Source organism: Hermetia illucens, chromosome 1 (assembly GCF_905115235.1).
Source record: "Hermetia illucens chromosome 1, iHerIll2.2.curated.20191125, whole genome shotgun sequence".
Taxonomy (NCBI): domain Eukaryota; kingdom Metazoa; phylum Arthropoda; class Insecta; order Diptera; family Stratiomyidae; genus Hermetia; species Hermetia illucens.
The window spans coordinates 50,098,651-50,124,577 of NC_051849.1; the positions used below are offsets into that span (position 1 = coordinate 50,098,651).

Below are 25,927 nucleotides of genomic sequence, written 5' to 3' on the forward strand. Positions count from 1 at the left end.
GATTTCAGATGTTTTTGCAGGGTATTATCACCACCGGATAGCTGAGTGGTTAGAGCGCAAGGCTGTCGTACGGAAGGTCGCGGTTCAAATTTCACTGGTGGCAGTGGAATTTGTATCGTGATTTGACGTCGGACACCAGTCGACTTAGCTGTGAATGAGTACCTGAGTCAAATCAGGGTAATAATCTCGGGCGAGCGCAATGCTGACCACATTGCCTCCTAGTGTACCGTTACGGTCTTGAATGAAGTGCTCTAACACACTTCAAGGCCGTGATCCAACATGGATTGTTGCGCCAACGATTATTATTATTATCACCACCGTGAGATATACATATGCGTAGGTTAGGTAAAATTAGAGAGTTTCTATTTCAACAAAGAAAGTTTAAAAAAGTCGAAAACCTTGAAAAGCTGGGGCTATGGATTACAGGCATACCTTGCAGTGATCAAAATACGCAACTCAATTGCCATTTCCTTCGGAAAACATTTATTCTCCTTAACAATGCGACACGCTCTCCTGGCACCAACGCAATCAATGACTCACTTCTTTCACTTTAAGGTTCAGACTTACCTTCCCCCCCAGCTTCCAGGCAAACACAATAGTCGGTTGAGTGGATTTTCCTCGAGGCACGTTTCCACTCCGGCTTCAACTAACACTCAATCTCTTCACTAGTTCACTGTTTCCGTCCCGGGTTTGCATACCTCGTGGTGATTTCAATTAGATGGATTAGACGACTTGAAATGTAAACAAATTCACGGGTTAGTTCAGACACAAACACGGAATCCACGCTACAGTCGACACTCATGCTCCACGTCTTGTTTTCGACCTTCGCCCAGGGGGAGAGCCCCGTCTGAGGAACGTATTGCGCAAATGCTCGCCAGTTGATGTCTAAAGAATAGCCGGCGGCATGGTCGTGGGGCAGTGGATGGTCGGATGAACTTCTAGGTCGGTACCCACTGGGTAAATAGTGCTTGCGCTTGGACGCCTCCACGTATTTTTAATTTGAAATAATTGAGTTCTCATATAAAGTGGATCCTGCAATTTATGGGGCTGCTAATGGAATTAAAGTTGCTGCAATTTCCTGCGTTGAATACAAGAGTTTTAGAATTTTTCTTTTCCTGTATTGCATGCACACGTAAATGCTTCTGTCCTCCAGCAGCTCCTTAAACTTATCTTGCTTCTCCCATTCGAAACCGACTTGACCATTCAATCCTATTGTTGTTATCACATGAATGGAGGGAGTGTTAAATATGCTATTTAGGAAAAAATATGATCCTTCCAGGTCAGCTCTGAATACCATTTTCCAGGAAGCTACTCAAGGAATTCGTTCACTATCTCTCCATATGCACATATATGCGGCCTCAATCAATAGACTCAAATCACTGTATCCATAAAATATCCGAAAAAGCACGAATAGCAGGAAATCCTTCGAACTAATCCTAAACTAACAGCAAGCGTTTCTGCCCCTACCACCCGCCCCGGCCGAATCAACCACATCGCCTTCCTCAAGATAGGATCGAATTGGAGATTGGTAAATCTGCCAGGTGAGTAGAAATCGAAGATAATTAGCAAATTGCAAATCCCACAGGGTGTGGTAATCATTCCGAAGTGAAACCCTTACGAGCTCATTCCTGAGCTCGTCCTAGTTGTGACGGCCAGTATCAGACGTTTATGGGAAACAAATGCTAACGAAGTGATGGGCAGACGATAGACCAACTTTTCCGGCGGCCAGGACGGGAGTGTGGAGCAAATAAATAACTTAATTAGATGCCAGCAGTCGGGACAAGTTTATTAGGTTTTAGCTGCAGTCGGGGGGATGATTTCAGGCGACGGTGTGATGACGCTGACGTTCCAGAAACGTGTCAATAGTGTCGTTAAGAGAGATTATCAGAGCGAAGATATCGCTGATATGAAATTGAGAAATGGGATGAAGTCACGAATGCATCAAAGTGTGATTAAGATGCAAATGCAATAAACGGATTTATGTTACTAAATATTTGGTAGATAATCTGCTTACTTAATTTCCATTTGGTTAAACAGGTTAGCATTTTAGATCATAAGCCATTTATCACTTATCATTTGTTCCGGTAGCAAAGAGAGCTGACGACAAAAATATAACAGGCAGTGGGAAGGGGAGAATTCCAGAAAATGAGAAACAACTAGGGAAACCGGGAGCTGGACGCTTCAAGTGGAATTGACATTCAAAGTGCGATTCCCACCAAACTTTGCAGGATCATTCTATATGTTATAACCTATATTGTAATAAAGTGGCAGCCTCTTGATTTTTTCAAGATTATTCCGTTGAGTACCTTTCCAACAAATGTAAAAACTAGGAGCGCCTTCGGAAACTACTAACAGAGGCCTTTAATTTGATACCCCACATGACTATATTTGATGAAAAAAAATGTATACCTTCTTTTTAGGAGGGGACCTCCCCCCTAAAATTCGATATAGAAATATGCAGCTCACTGTATGCGTGAGCGTTCATAGTTCCCATCTTGCCACTAAATTTAGTGTCAATTGCTACCATCATCTCCGAGAAAAATGTGTGTAACAGACATAGGAGTGAGGAGTTGCCAGATCTTCCATCAGGCGCGACCCCAGGTGGCGCATTAGCGCATACCTATTGATGTGTAAATACGTATTCATGCACTTTTCCGTTCTGACTGTGCATGGGCTAGTGTTTGCTCACCTTTGGTGCCTGAATCAACATGGTTATGGGAAGAACACCCAGAAAATAAAACCAACATGGACGAATTCAGAAGGAGTAAAGTTACGGTGCAGGGGCTCAGAACCCCAGTACCGGCGGCTTTTGAGAGAGAGCAAGCGGGCTTGGGGTCAATATCCCTCGACTGCGGTGCCTCGGTGGTAGACGACTTGACTATCGTGGCATCTAATGCTACAAGTGTTTTAGATTTGGAGAAGGAAGGTGTTCAAGTGGTTAAAGGGTAGTATAGGTCCCAGGGCGAAATGTGGATTGGTACCCACGATGGAGCATAAAACCTGGGAAACGCCTGCTGAACCAACACCAACAGCTCTACTATCAAACCCTATCCCTAAACCCTAAAAACGGGACAAATTCTATCAACTGGTCCTCCAGGTTGGCGTTAGGTAGGGCTGACAACCTTAAACGGAAAAGAACTTGTTACGAAGCCACAACAGAAACCTCGGACTGGATTAATTACACAACGACGAACTCGGCAACGGCACAGGAATAACGATTTGCGGATTTTCTCATGGAATGTGCACTCCCTGTACAGAGATGAAGCTGCTAAGCAGCTAGCCGATATCCTGTCCCAATATAGGGGTGATGTAACAGCGTTACAAGAGTTGCGATGGACAGGGACCGGTTTCCTGGAAAAGACTCTCTACACCATATATTATAATGGCCATCCAGTAAGCCATGTGCTCGGAGTAGGTTTATTAGTCAGCGAAAAAATGAAACCTGCTATTATCGGCTTTGAAAACACAAGCAAATGGCTTACACTCTGCGCTTGCGAGACAAATTTAGAAATACAAACCTCATTAACGTTCACGCTCCTACAGAGGGGACTGCAGATTCGGAGAAGGATACTTTTTACGAGGCAGTAGAACGAACCCTCGAAGCCTGTCCCAGATATAATATCAAAATCATACTTGGGGATTTCAACAGCCAAGTAGGGATGGAGCCCGTATTCAGGCGATATGTTGGCTCCCCTAGCTTACATAGCGAGACCAGTGATAACGGACTGTGGATTATTCAATTAGCAGTGTCACACGGAAAGCGGTTCACAAACATGCATGGGCCTCTCCAGACGGGCCAACTTTCACCCAAATTGACCACGTGTTGATCGAACGCCGTCACCTCCCAGCCTTGATGAATGTCAGAGTATATAGGGGGCCCGGATCACTATCTTGTTGGCATGGTGCTGCGACCTTGAATAACAACACCACCCAGAATCTCCTCTGACAATCAGGTGAGAGTTAACATTGAAGCCATCTACAACACAGTCCTCCGCGACACCTATAAGAAGGAAATGGATGCCGCAGTAACCACAGTCAACAGAGGTCCTGGAGATGAAGCATCCACAAATGATCTTCACAACCACCAGAAGAACATTATCATTGATACGGCCACAAAGATACTTGGCTCCAGCCGCAAAAAAAAAGTCGGAACGGCTGGCTTGATGATGAATGTAAGTTAGCTACGGAACGGAAGAATGCTGCATACCGAGTAATGTTGCACTCTCAACGAACACGGGCACGCACAGAGACTTATCACGAACTCCGTCGAGCGGAGAAGCTACTTCACGGACGGAAAAAGGAAGCCTGGGAGAATCAACAAGTCTGTGAACTCGAAAAGTACAGGGAGCAACCGCACCAGGCGCGGAAGTTTTACCAACAATTTAGCAGGATGAAACCTTATACACCTCTGGGCTCATCCTGCCGCGACAAAGAGGGAAATCTGATTTCCGACTGAATGGGCATATTGGAGCGATGGGTACTTTGATGAACTACTGAACGACCAGAACATCGGTGAGTTGTAGGTCACGCCAACTGAAGACGACGGACAAATACTGCCACCAGCAAGTATAGGAGAAACAGTCCGTGCAATTCATCGACTTAAAGATCATAAGTCGCCAGGAGCCGATGGAATTACAGCCGAATTGGTTAAATATGGAGGCGATCAATTACATCGAGCGGTTCATCAACTTGTGCTCAAGGTAGAGGACAGTAAATTCAGTTATGAACCTGATAATGACGGTCTGCGGAGCCTCCATGCCCAGGAAGACATCGAGGCGCGGCAAACCTTCCATGTATTGGAAATCGCAGAGCTTCGGAAGGAGTGTCACAGGCTCCGCCGCTTAATACAACGTCTAGGCGACCGGAGGGAGTCATGTACCATTATGATGGGATACAAATCAGGCAAAAGGAGACTCCGCAGCGCAATAAACAAGAGCAAAGCTCGCTGCTGGCAAGATCTGGTCGACGAGGGGAATGGAGATCCGTGGGGACTCGGTTACAAACTGGTAACCCGAAAACTCGGGGCTCTGCGGAAATCCTGTTCACTTAAGGCCGAGCAGATGGACCGCATTGTAAGGGCACTCTTCCCTGTGCATCCCGTATGGGATGGTGACGTTGGCACGGAGAGCGCAGGGGACTGTCCACTTTTCTCTATAAAAGAGTTGGAACAGGCAGTCCTCTCTATGAAAAACAAGAAGGCGCCAGGACCCGATGGTATTCCAGCAGAGGTATACAAACTGGTATTCCAACAACGGCCAGACCTACTGCTCAGCGCATTCAACGCTTGCTTGAAAGAGGGCATTTTCCCTGCTCGTTGGCAGGTTGTGAGGCTTGCGCTGATCCCTAAAGGGAAAGGCGACCCCGAATTGCCGTCTTCATACCGTCTGCTATGTTTGCTCGACACTGCTGGGAAAGTGCTCGAAAAGCTCATCAGAAGTAGACTCGCTGAAGTGATATGCGCTGCCGGGTTTGGTTTCAGAGCAGGGAGATCGACAATTGATGCTGTCATGCAAGTCGTGGACGCCGTTCGACGAGCAGAGGCACATAGCCGCCGAACTCGACGGGTGGTGCTCCTCGTAACACTTGACGTCAGAAACACCTATAATTCCGTAAGATGGAAAGACATTCTAGGCACACTAGACAATATTTTCAATATGCCGAACTATCTCTTACGGATATTGAGGGACTATCTGAGGAACCGCTCCCTGCTCAATGAAACACTAGAGGGTCAAAGGTGGATGGAGATCACGGCGGGGGTAGCACACGGATCCATCCTAGGGCCGGACCTCTGGAACGCTACCTATGACAGTCTGCTTAAACTTGACATGCCAGAAGAGTCGCGCCTGGTCGGCTACGCAGATGATGTCGCAGCGCTTGTTGCTGGATGCACTGTCGAACAGGCGCAAAGCAGACTGGCATATTGATGCGACGGGTAAGCGGATGGATGACTACTCATGGTTTCAACCTTGCACTGGAAAAAACCGAAGTAGTCATCCTGATTAAAAGGAGAATTCCGACCCTGTGTCCCATATCGTTCGGCGAGTCGATAATCGAGTCAAAATCAGCGGTAAAGTACCTCGGGTTGACTCTTGACTCAAAGATGAGCTTTTCTGAGCAAATCAGAGCAGCAGCGAACAAGGCTGCGGCTGGAGCTTCGGCGTTAAGTAGGCTAATGGCAAACATTGGGGGTCCTACGTCTAGTAGGCGACGTCTCCTGATGAGTTCAACGTAGTCTGCCCTGCTCAACGGCGCAGAGGTACGGGCTGGCGCTCTTAACAAGGAGGTATATCGTAAATGCCTCGCGCAAGTACAAAGACGGGGAGCTTTGCGGGTGGCGTCTGCGTACCGCATTGTCTCTGAACCGGCCGTGATGGTGATCGCGGGAGTGATCCCCGTTGCCCTTCTAGCTAGGGAGCGTCAGGCCATATACCAGCGCAGGGGAGATGAGCCAAGGGAGGTGGTTGCTCACGAAGCAACACACTCTAGACGAGTGGCAGCTCTTTTGGCAAAATGAAACTAGAAGCAGATGGACTGCGCGGCTCATGGATAACTTACGTGGCTGAATGGGAAGCATGGTAAGACTGACTATTTCCTTACCCAATTTTTAAGTGGGCATGGAAGTTTTCAGTCTTACCTGCACAAGATTGGAAAGGCGCGTTCTCCGGATTGTGTGTTTTGCAATGTGTGCAGTTGTGGACGACGCCCAACACACTTTTTTTTCTTGTGGAAGGTGGGATGGGGTTCGTCAGCAGCTCTATTTAAACACAGGGGATCTCTATCCAGACAACATTGTCGAAGAGATGCTGAGGACTGCTGACAGGTGGAACTGTGTTGCCCATTACGTTCAGGCCCTTCTCGTCGCTAAGAAGATAGAATTCGACCGGTGGAGGAGCCGGATGGCAGGGGGTTCCTTGAACTGACAGTTCCTTCCTCTTCTCCCCTCCCGTTGGTGAAAGGAATTCCCTGATTTGAAGGCTCCGCAAGGCGGGAGAGTTCGGGGACTAGCTCGAAGTAATGTGACAATCGGTTCTAGGGTAGCTCTCTGACAATGGGGAGGTGTTTACTTGGTAGTCCGACGACGTACCGAATCGGGAGTCCAACACTGTGTGCATAAATGCATTCACCTACCCTTCAAAAAAAAGGTAGGAGACAGCGAATCAATGCCCGACGATTGGCAAGATATCACACAGTGCAGCAATTATAGAGGTATCACGTTTCTGAGTACTATCTATAAGATATTCTCCGCTATCTTGCTAGGCTGGATAGCCTCTTGCGCCCAGAACATCATTCGCCCATACCAAACAGGCTTGGCTTCAGGCAAATCAGCAACAGATCAGATTTTCTCTCTGCGGCAAGCGATCATCGACTTTAAAGCCGCCTCTGATAGCATAGCTAGGGTAAAACTGTACACGACCATGAGAGAATTCGGTATCCCGACGAAATTGATAAGACTGACTAAGTTGACCCTGACCAATGTGCGAGGCCAGATAAAAGCAGCGGGATCCTCACATCCACGAGCAGGCGGCTATCGGCGCGAGATCTTGGGCTGCACATCAATGAAGGCAAGACAAAGTATATGGTCGCAACTTCAGCACCAAAAACCAACCAACCAACCAACAACATCCCTGGTCAAACGGGAAGAATAAAAATAGGAGAATACAACTTTGAGATCGTTGATAATTTCTCCTATCTAGGATCGAAAATCACAACCGATAACAGCTGCGATGATGAAATCCCCGCACGGTTGTTGTCAGCCAACAGAGCCTATTTCAGTTTACAAAAACTCTTCCGTTCGAAACGACTCACCATACAGTCAAAGCTCTTACTGTACAAGACAATGATCTTGCCAGTCCTCATTTATTCCTCGGAAACATGGGTTCTTAGCAAGAAAAATTACCGCGTTCGAGAGAAGAATCTTCCGAAGAATTTTTGGCCCCTACTGGAGGATGGACGATTCCGTAACCTACATAACGATGAAATTTATGAGCGATACAATGACTGTCAAGTTGTGGATAAAATCCGGCACAGTAGGTTACGGTGGGCGGGTCACTTAATCCGTATGCATGAGGATGGTCCCACCCGAAAAGTCTATAAGGGCAATATATATGGTAGAAAAAGGAGTCGAGGCAGACCCTGCCTAAGATGGAGCGATGGCGTAGGTCAGGACGGCAGAAAGCTTTTAGGGACATCGAATTGGTGGACCTCGGCGCAAAACCGGGATGTCTGGAATTCCTTATTAAGGCAGGCCTAGACCGATTACCGGCTGTTGCGCCGTTGATGATGATTATTTTTAATAAGTATCCCTGATTAAGGTTGTTGTGGACTAAGGTAGGACTTTAAAGTTGAAAAGATCAACTGCACTGCCTGTGCGACGATATTTTAACCGAGAACGAGGTTTCGCCCGTAAGGCATCACAAATCTTCAATGTTACAGGTGTCTCCGAAGTTTATGACAAGAGGTGAGAACAAAAAATGTAATTTTTCCAAGGTGTCATAAAACGCTAAGACAACCTGTTTGAAAACTAAATGATGGAGAGTCGCGGTCCAATTAAGAAGAAATTTATTTCGGGACCCGAAGTTGGCTTTGTGCAAGTTAAATCTTGGAATCTTATGTATTGGTTGTAATACGGAAGTCGACTTCAAGAGGGGGATGGTGGGCAACAATTTTAAGATGAGCGGAGCTACTGCAAGATAGTAAGAAATGAAAGTGAAGAACGTTGTCCCTTGCAGTTACTGCAGATACAGGTTTGTAATGGCGGATCAGTTTGTGGGGTTCCGCATATTTGCGGTCTTTGTATTCTGAATTGATTCACTCATTTGATCACCACGAGTAAGCGGGTTAGAAGGTCCCCCGTGCCATACCCCCCCCCCCCCCCCCCCCTTCGCCTAAAAATTACTCACTGAGGCAATTGGGTATCCAGTGAGGTTCAATTCGAATAAAGTCGGTTACACTCGACTGTAAACTATCCAATAGACACGGTACGCACACCCCCTAAGCTGGGGGAGGTGTTTTCGACTCCCCAATATAGATCCGTAGCATTTTGTTAATAGTAAGGCCACCTCGTTGAGGGTGTGACTACCATCACTCACTAACGGTGCACGAGAGACTTGGCTCCTGGAGAGCCACATATCACCCTCGAAGAGAGACAAATCGTCCTCAGAGAGAGACATTTTGACCCTATAGAGTTATATTCCTGAAGTGCACTGTTTGATCCCCACAACTATCACATCACGTTTAATTTTAGTGTATTCATGATACGACTCGTCAGTGCTTAATCCCTCAACTAGAAATGTGTGCTCTATGGTCGGAAGCTAAGCGCTTTTTTACTCAGTCGAATGTTCCAAAAGAAATGCTTTGCTAGAAACTACTTTACTTTTGGAAATCTTTACTGACGTCAAACCATCTATGAGTAAATAACGGAAGTTTCCCCCCATGCTTATGGAATTTATTTGGTCTTGCTAATTTTCAATACTTTAACTGAAGAGCCTCTTATCGTTCAAAACGATTTTTATCGGAGTATATAAGGTTATCAAAGATAATAGATAAGTAGACAATAGAAATAGATATTCTTGGAAATGAAGCTTGTATCTATCAATGAATAGATGTTGCCTTTCAGCTGCCATAATTTTTATTATTCTATCGGACATATACCATTCTGAAAAATTTCACTGCATGTTTCGTCGACTGCTTTCCAGAGCGCATCCCCATATTTCGCTAATGTGGTATCACTCTTCTTCTTGGCGTCGCAAGTTAAATCCAGGCATTCATCACGGTAGTGAAATAGTAACCCATCACGGGGGTCGACGTTGTGTTCCTTATAAGGGCCAAGAGTACGCCAGGCAAAATGATTGCCGACTTCTACGACTCCCCGTGTTTTCACAATGTACTTGGTCCTGGTGTAAAGAGGGAAAGGTTCCGACGTCCTGATCGTCCTGGATTGCGTATAGAGAAATTTATTTCGCACATCTGCCGGCTCCGCAGCTGATGCGATTTCGTCATTTTCATGGAAGAATACGACTCGGAATACAAACGAATGTATATTACCGCTATCAAATGATTTAAGGAAGTCAGTGAGATTCGAGTGTTTTAGAGGAACGAGGATTTCGTCGAGATCAACAATGGCTGCGTATGTGAAGTCATCGACGAATGTTGCTCGGTAGACGCAATCGTTCAATGCTGCGAAGATTCCAGCGTAGCGAACATCTTTTTCGAATTGGTAGTTGTGCAGATTCCAATTCAGCACTTCAACCACCCCGTCCCCATCGAAGTAGTCTAACACTTTCTGGACGGAGTTGGTTGCGTTTAAGTTATAGAAGTAAATTTTTTCGGCACCCATCAGCTGGTACATGTGAATAAATTCGACGATTCTTCGTGCTTGTGCATAACTATTATGGATTGGTCCAACGCACACAGCCAGATTTCGAGAGGTAGTTGAGGAGGATTGGCTTTTATTGCCATATCTGCAAGTAAACAAAAGGATTTGTATATTACGAGACTTCGAAAAGTTTCAAAAAGTGTAATTAGTTTGCTTGAATGGAGCTTGTCGCAACATTGGCTAAAATAGATTTATTCTTTGATGAAGAACTAAACTTTTTGTTAATATGATGTAGAATCCAATTAGTTAGATTGTATAAAAGAAAGCTGCTATTGCACAATTCATAATATTGGGCATACTATACCAATAAACAGTTTTTATCGATGACACTGTAAAGCGCTAAATTCTATCTTTCTTGGGGCAAGTTCCAGACAATGCAGTTTGATTCTCCTTGCTAAATATAAATGGCGAAGAGCCCAAAATTTACTTGTAAACTGAAACTTTACGAACCCCAACAATAGAGTTTCAAGGTTCCCGCTGTTCATTCTGATCTTCTTGGCCGCTATCTGGCCTCAAACTTTGAGGTTTAGTCAGTGTTATACGAATTTACCTTGGCAAAATTGTATTAGGTCGAGGATGAGATGTGGATTGATACCCACGATAGAGCAAATAATCTGGGAAACGCCTGCTGAACCAACACCATCAGCTTTGTTACCAAGCCTTATCTCCACGTGGTGACCGCTGGGAGCTCTTTCTTAACGAAAAGCTGCAGACCGAGAACAATGAAGACGAGTCTTCGGCGCCTAAAAACGGAACAAATTGTACCAATTGGTCCTCCAGATGGCGGGTTGGGTAAGGCTGACAATCCTAAAAGGAAAACAACATATTACAAACACAAAATGAGCCCCGGACGGGATTGACTACACAGAGATGAATCCGGCAATGACAACGCTGTATAGAGCTGCCAGGCAGCTAGCCGATTCTCTGTCCCAATTAAGAGCTGATGTAACAGTGTTGCAGGAGATGCGTTGGACAGGGACCGGTTTCGTCAGTACCGAAAACTAATCAACCAACAACATCGAACCGCACTGCTCAAACGGAAGAATAAAGATAGGAGACGAGATTCGCGCACGGTTGTTGGCAGCCAACAGAGCCTATTTCAGCCTACAAAAACTGTTTCGCTCGAAACGTCTCACCATAGGGTCAAAGCTCTTACTGTACAAGACTACGATCTTGCCAGTCCACATGTATTCCTCGGAGACCTGGGTCCTTAGTGAGAAAAATTGTGAATCTTCCGAAGAATTTTTTGCCCCCTTCGATTCCGTAACCTACATAACCACAATATTTATGGGCGTGTGGATAAAATCCGGCTCAACAGGTTGCGGTGGCCAGGTCATTTAATTCGTATCGATGAGGCTGATCCACCCCAGAAAGTTGATAAGGAAAATATCTGAAGAAGAAGAGGCAGACTCTGCCTGAGAGTAAAATAAGTAAAATAGGAAAAAATAATTTAACAACATTTATATAGACTGCCCTCTTTAATATTGAATTGATTCAGGTGGGACTTTGAGTAGCACTCCCCGTCATTTCTATTACCGTATTATTGTATCCTGGAAATCCCGCAGAAAGTCGATGTAAGATTCACATTACCTGCACCCATAATGCGCGCTCGTGGATTTTGACTTTAAAATTCTGGTCGAAAAGGACGAGTATCTTAATGGAGAAGAAGGAAGGTTTCTGTGAGCAATTTACTCCACAGGAGAGGCTTCTTAAAGGTTAGCTTGGCGGGTGATCTGAATGCGATTATGTATGTCTCCTTTTCACTCTCCTCTGGAGTATTGGATGTCCATATTTTCTTTCCTTTTTTTTGTTCCATTTTCAGTGAGACTCTGTTTCGGTTTAGTTAGCATTGATGCAAGCGATAAGATCACAGCAGCAAGACAAACACAAGACGAACACAAACATCCATGACGACGGTGATTCAAACACAAACCAACAAGACTAAGTGACCAGCGCTCTATCCCTTCAACCATCACTCCGTCAAAATGCCAATGTTATTTAGGTAATCTCCTTGCTCGGACATGAGATAAATAAACACGGTCTTAGAAACGACAGCGATAGGGTACTTCATTAGCGGCACGTTGTTCGAACAATCATATCATTCCTATCGCTGTCAGGACAGATTTACAAATGGCCTCCTGGATGCGTCCAACAAGAGAATATAAGTTCTTTATTTAGCACTACGAGCAGCGTAAAAGATAAAAGGAATTCTTTATAACGATTCTCAACCGTGCAATATTCGGTGAAGCTCTACTTCTCGTAAATCAAATGGCTAACAGTCATAATTATTAGTATCCTGTTCTGACGGCACATTGGAGGCGCGCCTCCGATTTGCCGTCACATCACTCCGCCCCATCTGAAACCACGCAGGTTCAGCGAAGCAAACCGTCCTCGTGATTCCGCCAATCAGGATCACCGAGCAAATTTGACGCTTTGCGCGCGTTTTTTCGAAACATCCGCCGGCTCATCGAGAGCCTTCAGCCTCGATGAGGACACCCACTTGTTCTCGCCTCGGACATTGAGCTTGAACGAGCGCTCACCTCGTTCCAGAACACTAAAGGGTGGCACATCGGACGCTACACTATTAAGAAAAGTTGCACTACGTTCTAAAAGAACTATTGTACCCATTTTACTGACCATAGTGTGCCTATTATGTATGTCGTATGTATGTTGAGCAAGCCCATAACCACCAGGAAATTTAATATATTCCTTACTTCCAAGTATTTAAAGTTGGCATCTGGTATTCAGTATTCTGTCAAGTGCCTTGACCTATTTTGCGCAAATGCACCCCCCCCCCCCCCCCCAAAAATGCAACTGTCCAGGAACATGTATGGAAGTTTTGACACACTCCGCATAGAACATACACGCAGTGTCCTTAGATATCCTTAGCTTCCCCAGGAGATGGTTGAGTATATGTTCAATGATTCGAAGGTTCCTCTTTTTGGGATTTAAACAGTCCTCTGTCCATTTTGGCTTCGTTCGCTCCCATAAGCACCCTGGACTGCTCGAATAACACCACCGCCCAGAATCCCCTCTGACAATCAGGTGATAGTTAACATTCAGTTAACATCCGCCACATCTACAAGACGGAATTGGATGCCGCAATAACCGCAGTCAACAGAGATCTTGGAAATGAAGCATCAACAAATGAATTTCGCAATCACATGAAAAACGTTATCATAAATAAAAAATACTTGGCCCCAGTCGCAAAAGGAGTCGGAACGGCTGGTTTGACGATGAATGTAAACTAGCAACGGAACGGAAGAATGCTCCATACCGAGTGATGCTGAATTCTCACGACGACGTACAACGAGGCATTATCTGTCTCATACATGAAAAGGGGGATATCACGCAGAACAGCAGTTATAGAGGTATCAGGTTGCTGAGTACTATCTATAAGATATTCTCCGCTATCTTGCTAGATCGGATAGTCCCATACGCCCAGAATATCATTGGCCCATACCAAAGAGGCTTCACTCTAGGCAAATCAGCAACAGATCAGATTTTCTCTCTGCGGCAAGTGATGGAAAAACTGTTGAAATATGGACATCAGTTGCACTATCTCTTCAACGACTTTAAAACCGCCTATGATAGCATAGCCAGGGTAAAACTTTACACGGCCATGAGAGAACTCGGTATCTCGACGAAATTAATAAGACTGACTAGGCTGACCCTGACCAATGTGCGAGGTCAGATAAGAGAAACAGGATCACTCTCAAGACCATTCGAATCGGATCCTGGAGAAAGTGGTCCGTTATGCTGAGGTAAATGCAAGCGGTACGATTCTCTTTAAGTCCACTCAAATATTGGCCTATGCTGAAGATATCGATATCATGGGAAGAACGACCCGAGACGTACAAACGGCTATCGGCGCGAGATCTTGGGCTGCACATCAATGAAGGCAAGACAAAATATATGGTGGCAACGTCAGCACCAAAAACCAACTAACCAGCAACACCAAACGGGAAGAATGAAGATAGGAGACTACAATTTTGAGACCGTTGGTAATTTCTTCTATCTAGGGTCGAAAATCACAACCGATAACAGCTATGATGATGAAACCCACGCACGGTTGTTGTCAACCAACAGAGCCTGTTTCCGCTTACAAAAACTGTTCCGCTCGAAACGTCTCACTATAGGATCAAAGCTCTTACTGTACAAGACAGTGATCTTGCCAGTCCTCATGTATTCCTCGGAGACTTCGAATCTTAGGAAGAAAAATTGCGACCTCTTGGTTGCGTTCGAGAGAAGAAGGCTCTGAAGAAGTTTTGGCCCCCTGAATGAGGATGGACAATTCCGTAGCCTATATAACGACGAAATCTATGAGCGATGCCATGACCGTCCGGTTGTGGATAAAATCCGGCTCAATATGTTACGGTGGCTGGTTCACTTAATCCCTATGGATGAGGATGATCCAGTCCGGAAAGTCTATTAGGCAATATCTATGGTAGAAAAAGAAGACGAGGCAGACCCTATCTGAGATGGAGCGATGGCGTAGGTAAGGACGCCGAACAGCTTTTAGAGATATCGAACTGGTGGACCTCGGCGCAAAACCGGGATGTCTGGAGTTTCCCTAGGCCTAGAGCGGATACCGGTTGTTGCGCTGTTGATGATGAATATGTTAGTGTGCTTACCCATTGGCTCCAAGTACGTTTTCCTTGGACCAATCATCCCGGTGCCGGCTTCAGACAGTTATGTGATGCTATAACCGAAGTTGATCTGCATTCCCCATTTTTCTCTAAAATGTGGAAATGCAGTTATAACAATACTAACATAACGCTAAGGTTGTCCCGCGCGAATGCCCTTTCTTTACCTTTACTACTGGGGTCAGCGCATTGAAAGGGACCATCATTGTTTTTTGAAAGCTCCAAGTTTTAAGCTAATACCTTGGTCACGACATAATCTCGAACAGAGGAATTTATCGGCACATGAGTCATACATATACCCGTTGAGGTGTTGATCAGAAAAATTAGGGGAATATGTTATGTTCTACAGGTTTAACTGACCGGAACCTAACGAATGTTGAGCTCTCACTTTGGGCACTGTTTGTAATGAACTATTTTTGCTTCTTATTCGCAAGAAGAATTAAATGAAGAAACATCGAACGAGCTCTTTTCGTCCATACTCCTATGTTCATTATAAATGCCAAATAAAATAAAATAAAATACATAAAAACTCTAGTGACTTCGACTAGAATGGCGGGTTTTCTTCCAAAAAATTTTGGAAGAAGGTTTGAAATCATTACTTAAAGTTCAGCTCCATTGAGAATTATCTTATACTACTTCTTACCTTACAGGAACAAAAACTGGATTCGTTATAGTCATGGGGTCATCATCACATGAGAGTACTACATATTTAGGTAGTTCGTTCACGGGATTCGATTCAGAGTTGGTAAGAGGACACGTAATTCTGTAGGCTGAGAATGGGAGATTAAAATGCTCGTGGATTGGTGAAAACTCAAGTGCTTCAATCCTAATCTGTTGTCTTGTAGCAAAACTGAAAAAAAATCGGCCTCAATATATATATTATATTATAAATAAACAAAAATATTTATTTACCTACATGAAATTACAATAAAGCTTTGTTTTGGTTTTTGTTGTCAAAATTGCGAATATTCGAACACTCCCAAATGGCAAATTATCTTCCGAAAACGAGTAGGATTCTAGGAAAATCAATATTATAAAAAGATGAAGTCATTTATTTTATTAATAATATTTAACATATTTTAATTATGTTGGTAACATTTTTAATTATTTTAGATTTATTAAACTGAAGAATTTATTTTATTATTTTTAAGGTTTTGTGTAAAACAAAACCTTATTAAAATCGATTCAATGTCTGTCTGTCTGTCTGTCACACGCACTTTTCTCCAAAACGACTGAACCGATCCGAACGAAATTCGGTGAACAGATGGGAGCTATAAAATCTCACGCATACAGCGAGTGGCATAAATTTAGGTGGAGTTTAAAGGGGGGCTCCCTATACATGCAAAGGGGGATTCAAAAAATTTGTTCACCGGATATAGTTGTGTAGGGTATCAAATGAAAGGTCTCGATTTGTACTTTCCGAAGCTGACATTAGTTTTGGCATAAATTGCAAAGTGCATGAGTAAGGAGTCAAAATGTACGCACTTGAAGTGAGACAGGACTCATTTTCGGAAACTACCCAACCTAAAAATCCCAAAAAAAATCAGGGTGGTGTGTCTAGATGAAGTCTAGGCCTCAAAATATGTCCCATTCCGATATCTGCTGAAATAAACTTACTAATAGGATATTACTACTTTTTAGAAAGTTACTGAAAAACCCCCCTTAGGTTCAGCTTAGGACTTCCAAATTTTGTACCAGCATAGAGGACAATATTTTGTATATACGCGCTAAATTTTGTGGAAATCTGGCAATTAACGCCAAAGTTACAGCAGTTCAAACTTAGCAATTTCGCGCGAATTTACTGCCTTCAAAGCCATGCAAATCAGATGCTGACATCATAATTACCCGGAATAATTGACATTCGCGTGAAATATTAAAGTCGCATTTATCAAGAATCTATTTATCTGCAGCCCTTTTTAAGGTTTTGTGTAAAACACTTATGTGAAATCTAATCTTCGAGAGATGTCCCATTCCGGTATCTGCTCAAATAAATTTACTAATAGTATATTATCAACTTTTAGATATTGATTAGAAAACTCCCCTTAAGTTCATCCTAGGTGAACTAAATTTTGCACCGGCATAGAGGATAGTCTCGTGCATACACATGCCAAGTTCCATGATAATCCAACTAGTAGCATCAAAGTTATAGTAGTTCAAACTTATCAATTTCGTGCTAATTAACAGCATCCTAAGCCATACAAATAAGATGCTGACGTCATAATTAACGAGAATAATTGAAATTCGAGTGAAATATTAAAATTCCATTCAAGAAGAATCTAATTCTCCTTAGCCCTTATTTATATTTGATGTTGGTTAAATTCTTGGCATTTGCTAATAATATTAAACTTAGAGTGTGAAGCGTATGAGGTTGACCATTATCAACAGAGGGCTTTCCATCAAATGATTTATTTAAATCGCCTTCTAGAAAATAGAGGTCAATGGAATTTTTAGCTATATTACACGGAGCTGTCGTGCACTCGTCGCCCCTCACTTCTTTTTCTTCAGCCTTCAGTTCACAGGCGGGGTTGGCTCGATGTTCTGACCAATACTGGTTGTTGAATTCTCGTTAGCGCGAATTACGTGACCACACCATCGAAAACGCCTCTCTTGCAGTTTTTCCACGATCGGTGCAAACCCATATCGATCGCGGATATTCTCATTTCAGACGTAATCAAAACGTGTCACGCCACCAGTGCAATGCAACATCTTCGTCCCCATTACCGCAAGTCCCGTTCATTGTCGTTTATAGTCGGCCAACACTCAGAACTATAGAGAGTGGCAGACGGACGACATTGCAGTAAATTTTAGATTTGGGACGTGCGCTGATACGTCGATCACAAAGAACACCAGTTGGGGAATGCCACTTAACCAGGTTGCGTTAATGCGGAAAAACAATTTCATTACGCAGTTCTCCATTGGCTGATAGCAATGACTCGAGATATTTAAAATGCTGAGTTCTGGCAATGGCAGTTACCTGCCCTTCAAGATATTTAAATCGCTCAGTTCTGGCAATGGCAGTAACCTGCCCAGAAGTGAACGATTTCAATATCTCGGGTCAATGCTATAAGCCAACGGAGAACTACGTTATGCTCCTCGCATAGGGAAACACAAAACCTTTTATACCTGAAGCGTCAAGCTTCCGGTTTCCCGACTTGTTTAATATTATTGAAGCTCCACAAATTAAATATCTACGTTAGTTTCACATTTGTCTAAAATATTACCCAAAATAGCTGGTCTGTCATCAAAGTATGCAGAATAAATTTGTTGCCTTCTACTGGGGTCTCCTAAAGTCTGCCATTTATCGTTCACAGTGCTGTTTGGCCATTGACTGCTTTCTTTTATCAAAACTGCTAACTTTTGGTAACTATTCATTAATAAAATTCTTCGAGCAATCTGTAAGTACAATGAAAAGGTTCGTGAAAGATCACTTTATTCAATTAAAGCAACAATAAATTTTTTTATAGATTTACAACATCCCTCCAATCTCGATTAAACTTCGAGAACAAAGATTTCCAATCCAAGATTAGAAAATGAATGATTCGCTTTGATTTATTGAATAATTATGCTACGATCTTGGTCATTTTAACGATGATCAATAGATAAGATTGGAGTCGGAGGTTTAGGTATGGCAATGATGACAAAACTAAACATGTGACTAATGATATCAACCCCCATCATGCAGGTTTGACTACATGATCTAGTGGTGGACTCAATGTTGCGCCATAGATAAAGATAATGATATGTTTGCGGACGCTTAAATGGACGTTCATATTCCCTATCAGTAGAATATATGTGGGATGATCACCTCATTGGCTCGTAAGTATTGTTATATTTCCCCCGTTCGATTTTCAATGAGACTGTGCTTCAGTTTCATTATTATCACGTCCAATGCTGTCTAAGTGATAAGCCTACCGCTATGAACAGCACAAGGACCACAAACGTTTCGGATGAAGTTAAGACGAGCCGATTACACACTTTTATCCAACAGAAATATCTTTCGTGCCATTTTGTTCCCGCGGCATAAACAGTGGGCCAACATCAAAAGTGTGTTTAACTCTGTTGGAGGTGAAGTTTATTTATTTATTTACTTTAACGGACAACAAACAGAGTAAACTCCAAATCATTATTGTCCTCAGGACGAGAAGGAAGCAAAAATCTTATCCTACCTTTAAAACGACTTAAAATAGAGAAGTTAAAAGGACCAAACTGTTTTGCGTTGTAATTTCGGCAAAGCCTAGAAATCGGGGAATGAAAGTAGACTTGAAACTCTGCGAAGGGTACGTTGACAATGTCTGCGCTACGTGTGTTATAGGACGAAGGACGGCAGGTGATGTCGTCAGCAGCGGAGCAGTCCATTAGGTCCGAGGAAAGTTTAAAAAATGTGCTTAGACCCAGATAGGATCTACGCTGTTGTAGGAAGGGTAGGTTCAGAAAGCGGAGGCGGGAGGGGTAGTCCACACGAGGGAAGCTTTTCCTAAAGAAGGGGGAATGGGTGAATTTACGTTGCACATTTTCAAGGGCAAGACAATGACAGTTACGGGAGGGTGACCAGATCACGGAGCAATACAATCGAGGGTATTCCTCACTAGGGAATTGAAGAGAGCTAAGGAGGGTTGGATGGAGTCAAAATCAGGGGAGGAGCGAAGTATAAAGCCTGACAAGTTTGCTGCTCGATTGATGACATCGAGGCAATGGGTGTCAAAGCAGAGCTTATTGTCGAAGGCAACTCCGAGGTCTTGAGTGAATTTTAAGTAGGATAAGGAATGCCCGTTAAGAAAGAAGTGGGTGAGGATTTTAGAGAGTAGCAAATAGAGTGACACTTTTTGACGTTTAGTGCTAAACCATTAGTCGAGCACCAACGAACCAGAGCGTCCAGGTTAGATTGAAGGGTCCTTAGGCGACGATATAGCAGAAAAGAGTTTAACACAGGTCGTTAAGAAAAAATAAAAATAACTAAGGACCCAGAATAGATCCCTGTGGGACGCCAGAGGAGGGGGAGAAGGAGCGGGAAGTACAGCCGTCAAAAGAGATACGGCAGGATCGGTTGGAAAAGTAAGAGGCAAGTCATAAAACCAGTGGTATGGGAACGCTTAGAGACGAGAGTTTGGATAGAAGTATCTTGTGATTTACAGTGCGAAGGCTTTAGCGAAATTAGTGTAAATGGTATGCACTTCTTGCCGTGAATTTAGACATTTGGCGACACATTTGGTAAAGGCAAGCAGGTTTGAGGCAGTGGACCTACGTTATAAGAAGCCGTGTTGCTCTTTCACTATGTGTTGACCAAAGTGGGCGAACAACCAGTCGCTGACATATCTTTCCAGGATTTTGGAACAGGAGGAGAGAAGGGTAATGGGAATTCTCGGCAAGTGTACGATCGCCACTTTTGGGTATGGGGATGATGAGGCCCTCTTTCCACATGATGAGACCCTCTTTCCACATGCCGGGAAAATGATTCTCTTCGAGGCTTTTGTTGAAAATAAAAGGGGGGAGATAGACTTACCAGTTTTGAGCAAAAAGAGGACCATCGTAGCCGGGTCCGCCATTCAGAGGAAAAGGTGGAATATGGACTGACGAAAAGTAGCGGCAGATTAAATCACAATAAAGTTGGGGGGAGTTAGCTGAGAAGCCAGAGAATTTAATGGACGGAGGGGATAACGGGGCAGGGCATCGGGAGTGGCAAATGTGGCACCAGAAAGGTTTCAGGTTTCCGCGCTTCAGTGAGTCTTCCACACTGGTCAAATATTCGTTTCTGGGCTTAAGTATTAAGGATTTGACCCAGGAAGGTAGAGATTTGAAAAAAACTAGGTCAGCATCGTTTCTAGAAGACAGGAACTTCTTCCTTGCAGTCTGTTTTTGACATAGTTTTTTTGTGAATTTCAGGGTTGAACCAGACGGGGTAAGAGTGTAAGCACTTAGAAGAGGAGGGAACATAGCAAGGAAGAAGATCAGATAAAATGATATAGAAAGTGTTGAGTGCTTGGTCACACGTAAGTGGAGGGAGGAGGGGCGCCCAGTTGATTGACGCCAGGGCTGAGTTCAGACCTTCGAAGTTCGCCTGACGAAAGTTGGACTTGGTAGGCTTGCGAACGAGAGTAGGATGATGGGCGTCAGGGGCAACGTAAGATGGAGCATGAAGGGATTGGGAAAGACAACGCACAGGAAGGTTAGAGAGGACAAGGTTGATGTAAGTGGTCTCTAGAAAGGTTAAAATGGAGGGCACCACAGGTGTACATGAAAATGGATAGAGGAAAGGAAGGGTGGATCGAGTTATTAGGGAGCGAGGGAAAGCCAGGAGTAATGGGCCACGAGAGCAAATGAAGATCAAAATTGCCAATGAAAGGAAGTGAGGGAGACAAAACGATTAGGATCTCTGATAATCTGTTCCCTCGAAGAAATCCTCGTACAGAGAAGGCCGGCTTAGGGGAGAAACTATACACACGACATAATAAAAGGACATACGTTTGGCGGAAGGACACATATGGCGGCACGGAGAAATGATTTAGCAGCTATTAGGGCTCCTCCGCCAATTGTCTTGCTAAGCGCAGCGCGATCTCTGTCACAAGGAAAGACAGAGTAACCTTCGAGGAGCTCAGAATCTAAAATCCTGTCATCCAGCCAGGTTTCAGAAATGCAGATGACATGATATTGGAATGCTAAAGCGGGCAGTTTAAAATCCGACAGCTTGGTCCTTAGACCCCTTACATTTTGATAAACGAGTGTATAGTTGTCGAAATCATTCAAGTTCCGCGAGGCAGGCGAGCCAGAAATTTTCACGAAGCTTAGTCTTCTGATAAGGCTTGACGAAGACCCCCTGCAGCCAAAAGGAAGATTGGACGATAGCATCGAAGTCGTGGGGATACGTCACTTTGAAAGAAGCTATCACTCGGTTAGGAGAGCCATCCTTCGTCAGCTTCACACATGAAAGAGGAGACAAAAATAAGTTGGTTTGCGTCTGATATCGGTTAAAATTTCAGCGGACGTGGTGGACGGTTTCAGCGGCGAGGCGACGTTCAATTGGGGGCCGCCCGGGTGACATGAAGTCAGAAAGGCCTGCGATTCAGCCGTGGCGGGCGTCGATGATACACAGGAGGAAGAGTATGGTGGTGTTAATGCAGCGACTGTAGGACAAGAAGTGCGTAGCGCATTCGATGCTGAGTAGAAAACATGGGGGACGATTTTTCAGTTGGGTTGCGGACGTCATCGGGTTTATACAATCTTTTATAGACGCACAGGAATAGTGCGTGGCAGATAGCGGCAGAGAATTAGTCGACCGGGGCGACTTAGGTAAGGCGCCAGTATTGTTGGCCGCAGTCGTTGGCAAGGTATAAGCACAGCCAGCCAGCGGAATTTCAGGAGCTGAGGCTACGCTGGTGCACGAGGAAGCAGCAGCTTGTGGGGGCAGAATTGTCGGCGATTTTGAAACTGCATGTTGAATCGACGTCAAAGTAGTAGTGTGTTGATACAGCAGCTGAATTGCATCAGATAGCCTGACACCGCAGCAGGCGTTACAACGATAGCTAACGTTCGGTGAAAATTGCTGCCACGTCCCAACTGTCAAAGAACCTGAGGCACTGAGAGCTCTGTTAATCATTGCTTTGTCGTCGGTGCCACTAGCTCTTGTCCGCATTCGAGAGAAGAATCCTCCGAATTTTGGCACTCTAAATGAGGATGGACGATTCCGTAGCCTACAAAACGACGACCATGACCATCAGGTTGTAAATAAAATCCGGCTCAACAGGTTGGGTTGGGCGGGGCACTTAATCCGTATGGATGAGGATGATCCAGCCCAGAAAGTCTATAAGGGCATTATCTATGGTAGAAAAAGAAGACGAGTCGGACCCTGCTTGAGATGGAGCGATGGCGTAGGTCAGAACACCAGACAGCTTTTAGAGATATCGTTTTGGTGGACCTTGGCGCACAAGTGGGGTGTCTGGAGTTCCTTACTAAGGCAGGTTTAGGCCGGATACCGGTTGCAGTGCCGTTGACGCTGGGAATTTTTTTATCTGTTCGGTAATTATTAACTTTCGCCTTTCGCATCAAAAGTTGACTCGATATTTACTGCAAGTTACCAATGCGCTCACGAACTGGTTTTTAAGGTTTTGTGTAAAACAAAACATTATTAAAATTAGGTGACTGTATGTTCGTACATTATGTCGTGTATATCGTGTACATCAGGGGAAATTAAATTTGTTCGCCTTGTGGGAACAATGGAATCCCATGTACACAGAGGATATACCTTTTTTGTTCCCAGTACATCCATGGGGAATATCAAATGCAGGGTCTTAACCAGCACTTTCATGACTAAATCTTAGTTTTGATATCCATTACAAAGTAGGCGAGTAAGGGAACGCATTGTGTTTCACTGGTTTAGAGAGACTACATTCGGTAGTAATCTGGCTGAATTTTTGAAAGAGTGCCCGAACAAAAGAGCCAGTAATGTTCTCCAAAAGTACGGAAAGATTGTTGTTGGGAAGAGATGAGATTTGGCCTGAGGAATTAAGGTTGGCTGTGGAGTCTATAAGGGACTTGTTCTGCAAGTCCACCAGCAACCCATAGTGATACAAGAAGTCTGCGCCTAAAATGGGGAAGCTGACATCCGTCAGGATGAATTGCCACGGGAACGTCCTACGCAAGCCAAGACTCATGTCCCATTGTCTATAACGGTAGGTGTTGATGCTCAAGGGATTTTCCGCTTCAAGTTTTGAAGCTTGTGGGAATAGCCGGTGGTGCCTGGGTACGGGAAGAACCGAAACCTCCGCACCAATATCAACAAGATAACTGCACCTGTCGAGAGGGTCATAAATTGTTAGGCGAAGTGGCGCTGTATTCCGGGTGGCCGTCACCAGAACCCCCCGTGGACCTACTTTTTTGAGGTAGGCGCACGGAAGTGTACATCTGGTAGCTTTTTTGCCGAATCTGCGATGGTATCAACAAATGCTTCGGTCCGTATGTTGTCCTGATAACCTGCTACCAGATCGCCCTTTTCGAGCAGTAGACCGCGAGCGAGCTCGCAACCTGCTGCACGCTGAGCGTCCAGCGTCGCCCTCATTTCAGCCATACTGGCCACTAGCGCGACTATTTCACGCGTCAGCTCGCCAACCTCGGTAGAAGGCTACTAAACGGCCGCTATTGTTGGACGCGCATGCACCTCGTGCACCTTATCGGCCGCAGCTGCCAGCGCCTCCAAAGAACCGGAGACGCAAGCAAGGACCACCTGGGTGCTCTCCAAGAGTCGTCGCAGCCAGAGTGATTTCAACAAGTCGTCGTCGATCTTGCTCCCACCCAATTGCCTTATTTCGCGAAGCAATTGGCTGGGAGTTTGATCGCCCAACGTCAAACCTGCCAGCAAGTGATCCAGCTTAGCTGACTCACTTATCGACAGGCGCTTGATCAACTCGGTCTTCAACAGTGTGTAGGAGGCCGATTTCACAATGTCGGCTACCAGGAGGATGGACTCCTCATCCAGACCTGCAATCGTGTGGTTGAATTTGGTTGCGTCCGCCGTCATTCCGGACATCTAGAACTGCGCTTCCAAATGGACGAACCACAGCTCCCGAATTCCGAGCTGGGCCACACAACTACGGAAATGGAGAAATTACTATAAACTTATAATTTAGAACGTGCACTGATTCTTCACAACTGAGGGTTTTACAGTTTTGCTCGAGCGGGTCCAAAAGCATGTCTCAAGAGACTAAAACTCACTGAAGAAATTCTTATTCAGCATGTCAGGAAAAGTTTAGTCCTTTCCAAAACGAAATAGTAAAAGGGTCTCACAAAGTTGTGCACAATTGAAGTTTTAATTACCTACAAATGGCACAGTCGCTCAGCGTCACATAAAAAACACGAAACTTTTCATGTCTGAACTGTTAATCTTTCAGTTCATCAATTTGTTTGTTAAATGTAATCAGCAAACTTGAGACCTTTGTAATTATTTGGCTGGTCGTAGCGAGATGAAATGACGTTGCTTTGTGCCTTGTCATCCACTCAATACCATAAAAATTGTACACTTATATCACTTTGGGTGATCTAATCTTGAAACAGTAATATAAAGGAGAACTCGTTGATATCAAAACTCATTTGTGTTCCAACTTCGAGCTAGGATCGCCTTAAAATTAGACTACCACGTGGAATACTTGGATATTTCGCTTAACTTTTCCGTCAGTTACGATGTTACGATGGTTTCACACAAAGATTTCCACTTATCATTCAAATTGCACTTGTTATCACTGACCATTCTTGTTATTTACACTTTTGAAAACATTTCACAAAATGCACCAGGAAAAGATTTTTCTGTCAATGACGTGATGCACCTGATTCCCGAAATAATGGTATATCTCTGGCGGCGTGACACACTAGATTTGTAATTTTCTGTGAACACTTACACAAATCCCATTTCAACGTCGTTTAGATTTTTTCCACAAACAATTACAATTAACTTACACGTAAATTTTGCAGGTACAGGATCAGCGTTACTACACTTAAGATTGAAATTAATAAGTAAAATATGTTAGGCTTATGAAAATGGATCCCCATCTCCACACACTCCAGCTAAGTCTGCCATACTAGAGGAAAGTTGGAAATTCGCATTGGGTTTATCGGGATTCCGCAAGCTCAATCACCTGAACTACTCATGTAGTACGTTCAACAGTATACAGCCGCAGCCAAAAGTGACGCTTACCCGATATAGGAAAGCAGCCATTTTTTCAGTAAATTGATTGAGATAGATCGATTTTCAGGAAGGCGGTCAGGCTTTGAACCAACAGCCGGCTTCAGTTATTGGTATTTTATATCACTATCTTTCGAACATGCATACAATCAGTACAATATAACTGAAATAAGTGCAAGTAGCATAAGTACATACATATAACTTCTATCTGAAACTTTATGTCCGAAGTATCTTCCAGAG

General features: G+C 44.2%; 1 protein-coding gene across 5 annotated transcripts; it reads right to left on the bottom strand.

Annotated features, from left to right (window-relative positions):
• Positions 1-9,610: 9,610 nt before the first annotated feature.
• On the bottom strand, positions 9,611-25,680 carry LOC119646946 (beta-1,4-galactosyltransferase galt-1). 5 transcript variants are annotated; one of them, XM_038047637.1, is made up of 5 exons: positions 25,462-25,680; positions 18,243-18,414; positions 15,938-16,037; positions 15,665-15,871; positions 9,611-10,460 (listed from the first exon to the last, which is right to left on the bottom strand). In XM_038047637.1, the coding sequence occupies exons 1-5, from the start codon at positions 25,552-25,554 to the stop codon at positions 9,632-9,634; spliced, it is 1,401 nt and encodes a 466-aa protein (XP_037903565.1). In that variant the 5' UTR covers positions 25,555-25,680; the 3' UTR covers positions 9,611-9,631. The 5 variants fall into 5 exon arrangements, with proteins under 5 accessions (XP_037903565.1, XP_037903569.1, XP_037903566.1 ...); XM_038047641.1 differs by lacking the exon at positions 25,462-25,680 and adding an exon at positions 25,332-25,380; XM_038047638.1 differs by lacking the exon at positions 25,462-25,680 and adding an exon at positions 25,253-25,270.
• Positions 25,681-25,927: the final 247 nt, after the last annotated feature.

Coding starts and splice junctions, on each gene's coding strand:
- LOC119646946 (XM_038047637.1), bottom strand. CDS start 25,554: ATGGGGATCCATTTTCATAAGCCTAACATATTTTACTTATTAATTTCA. Junction 16,038..18,242: donor TGACAGACCAGCTATTTTGG/GTAATATTTTAG, acceptor TGATTTTCCTAG/AATCCTACTCGTTTTCGGAA. Junction 15,872..15,937: donor AAGCTTTATTGTAATTTCAT/GTAGGTAAATAA, acceptor ATTTTTTTTCAG/TTTTGCTACAAGACAACAGA.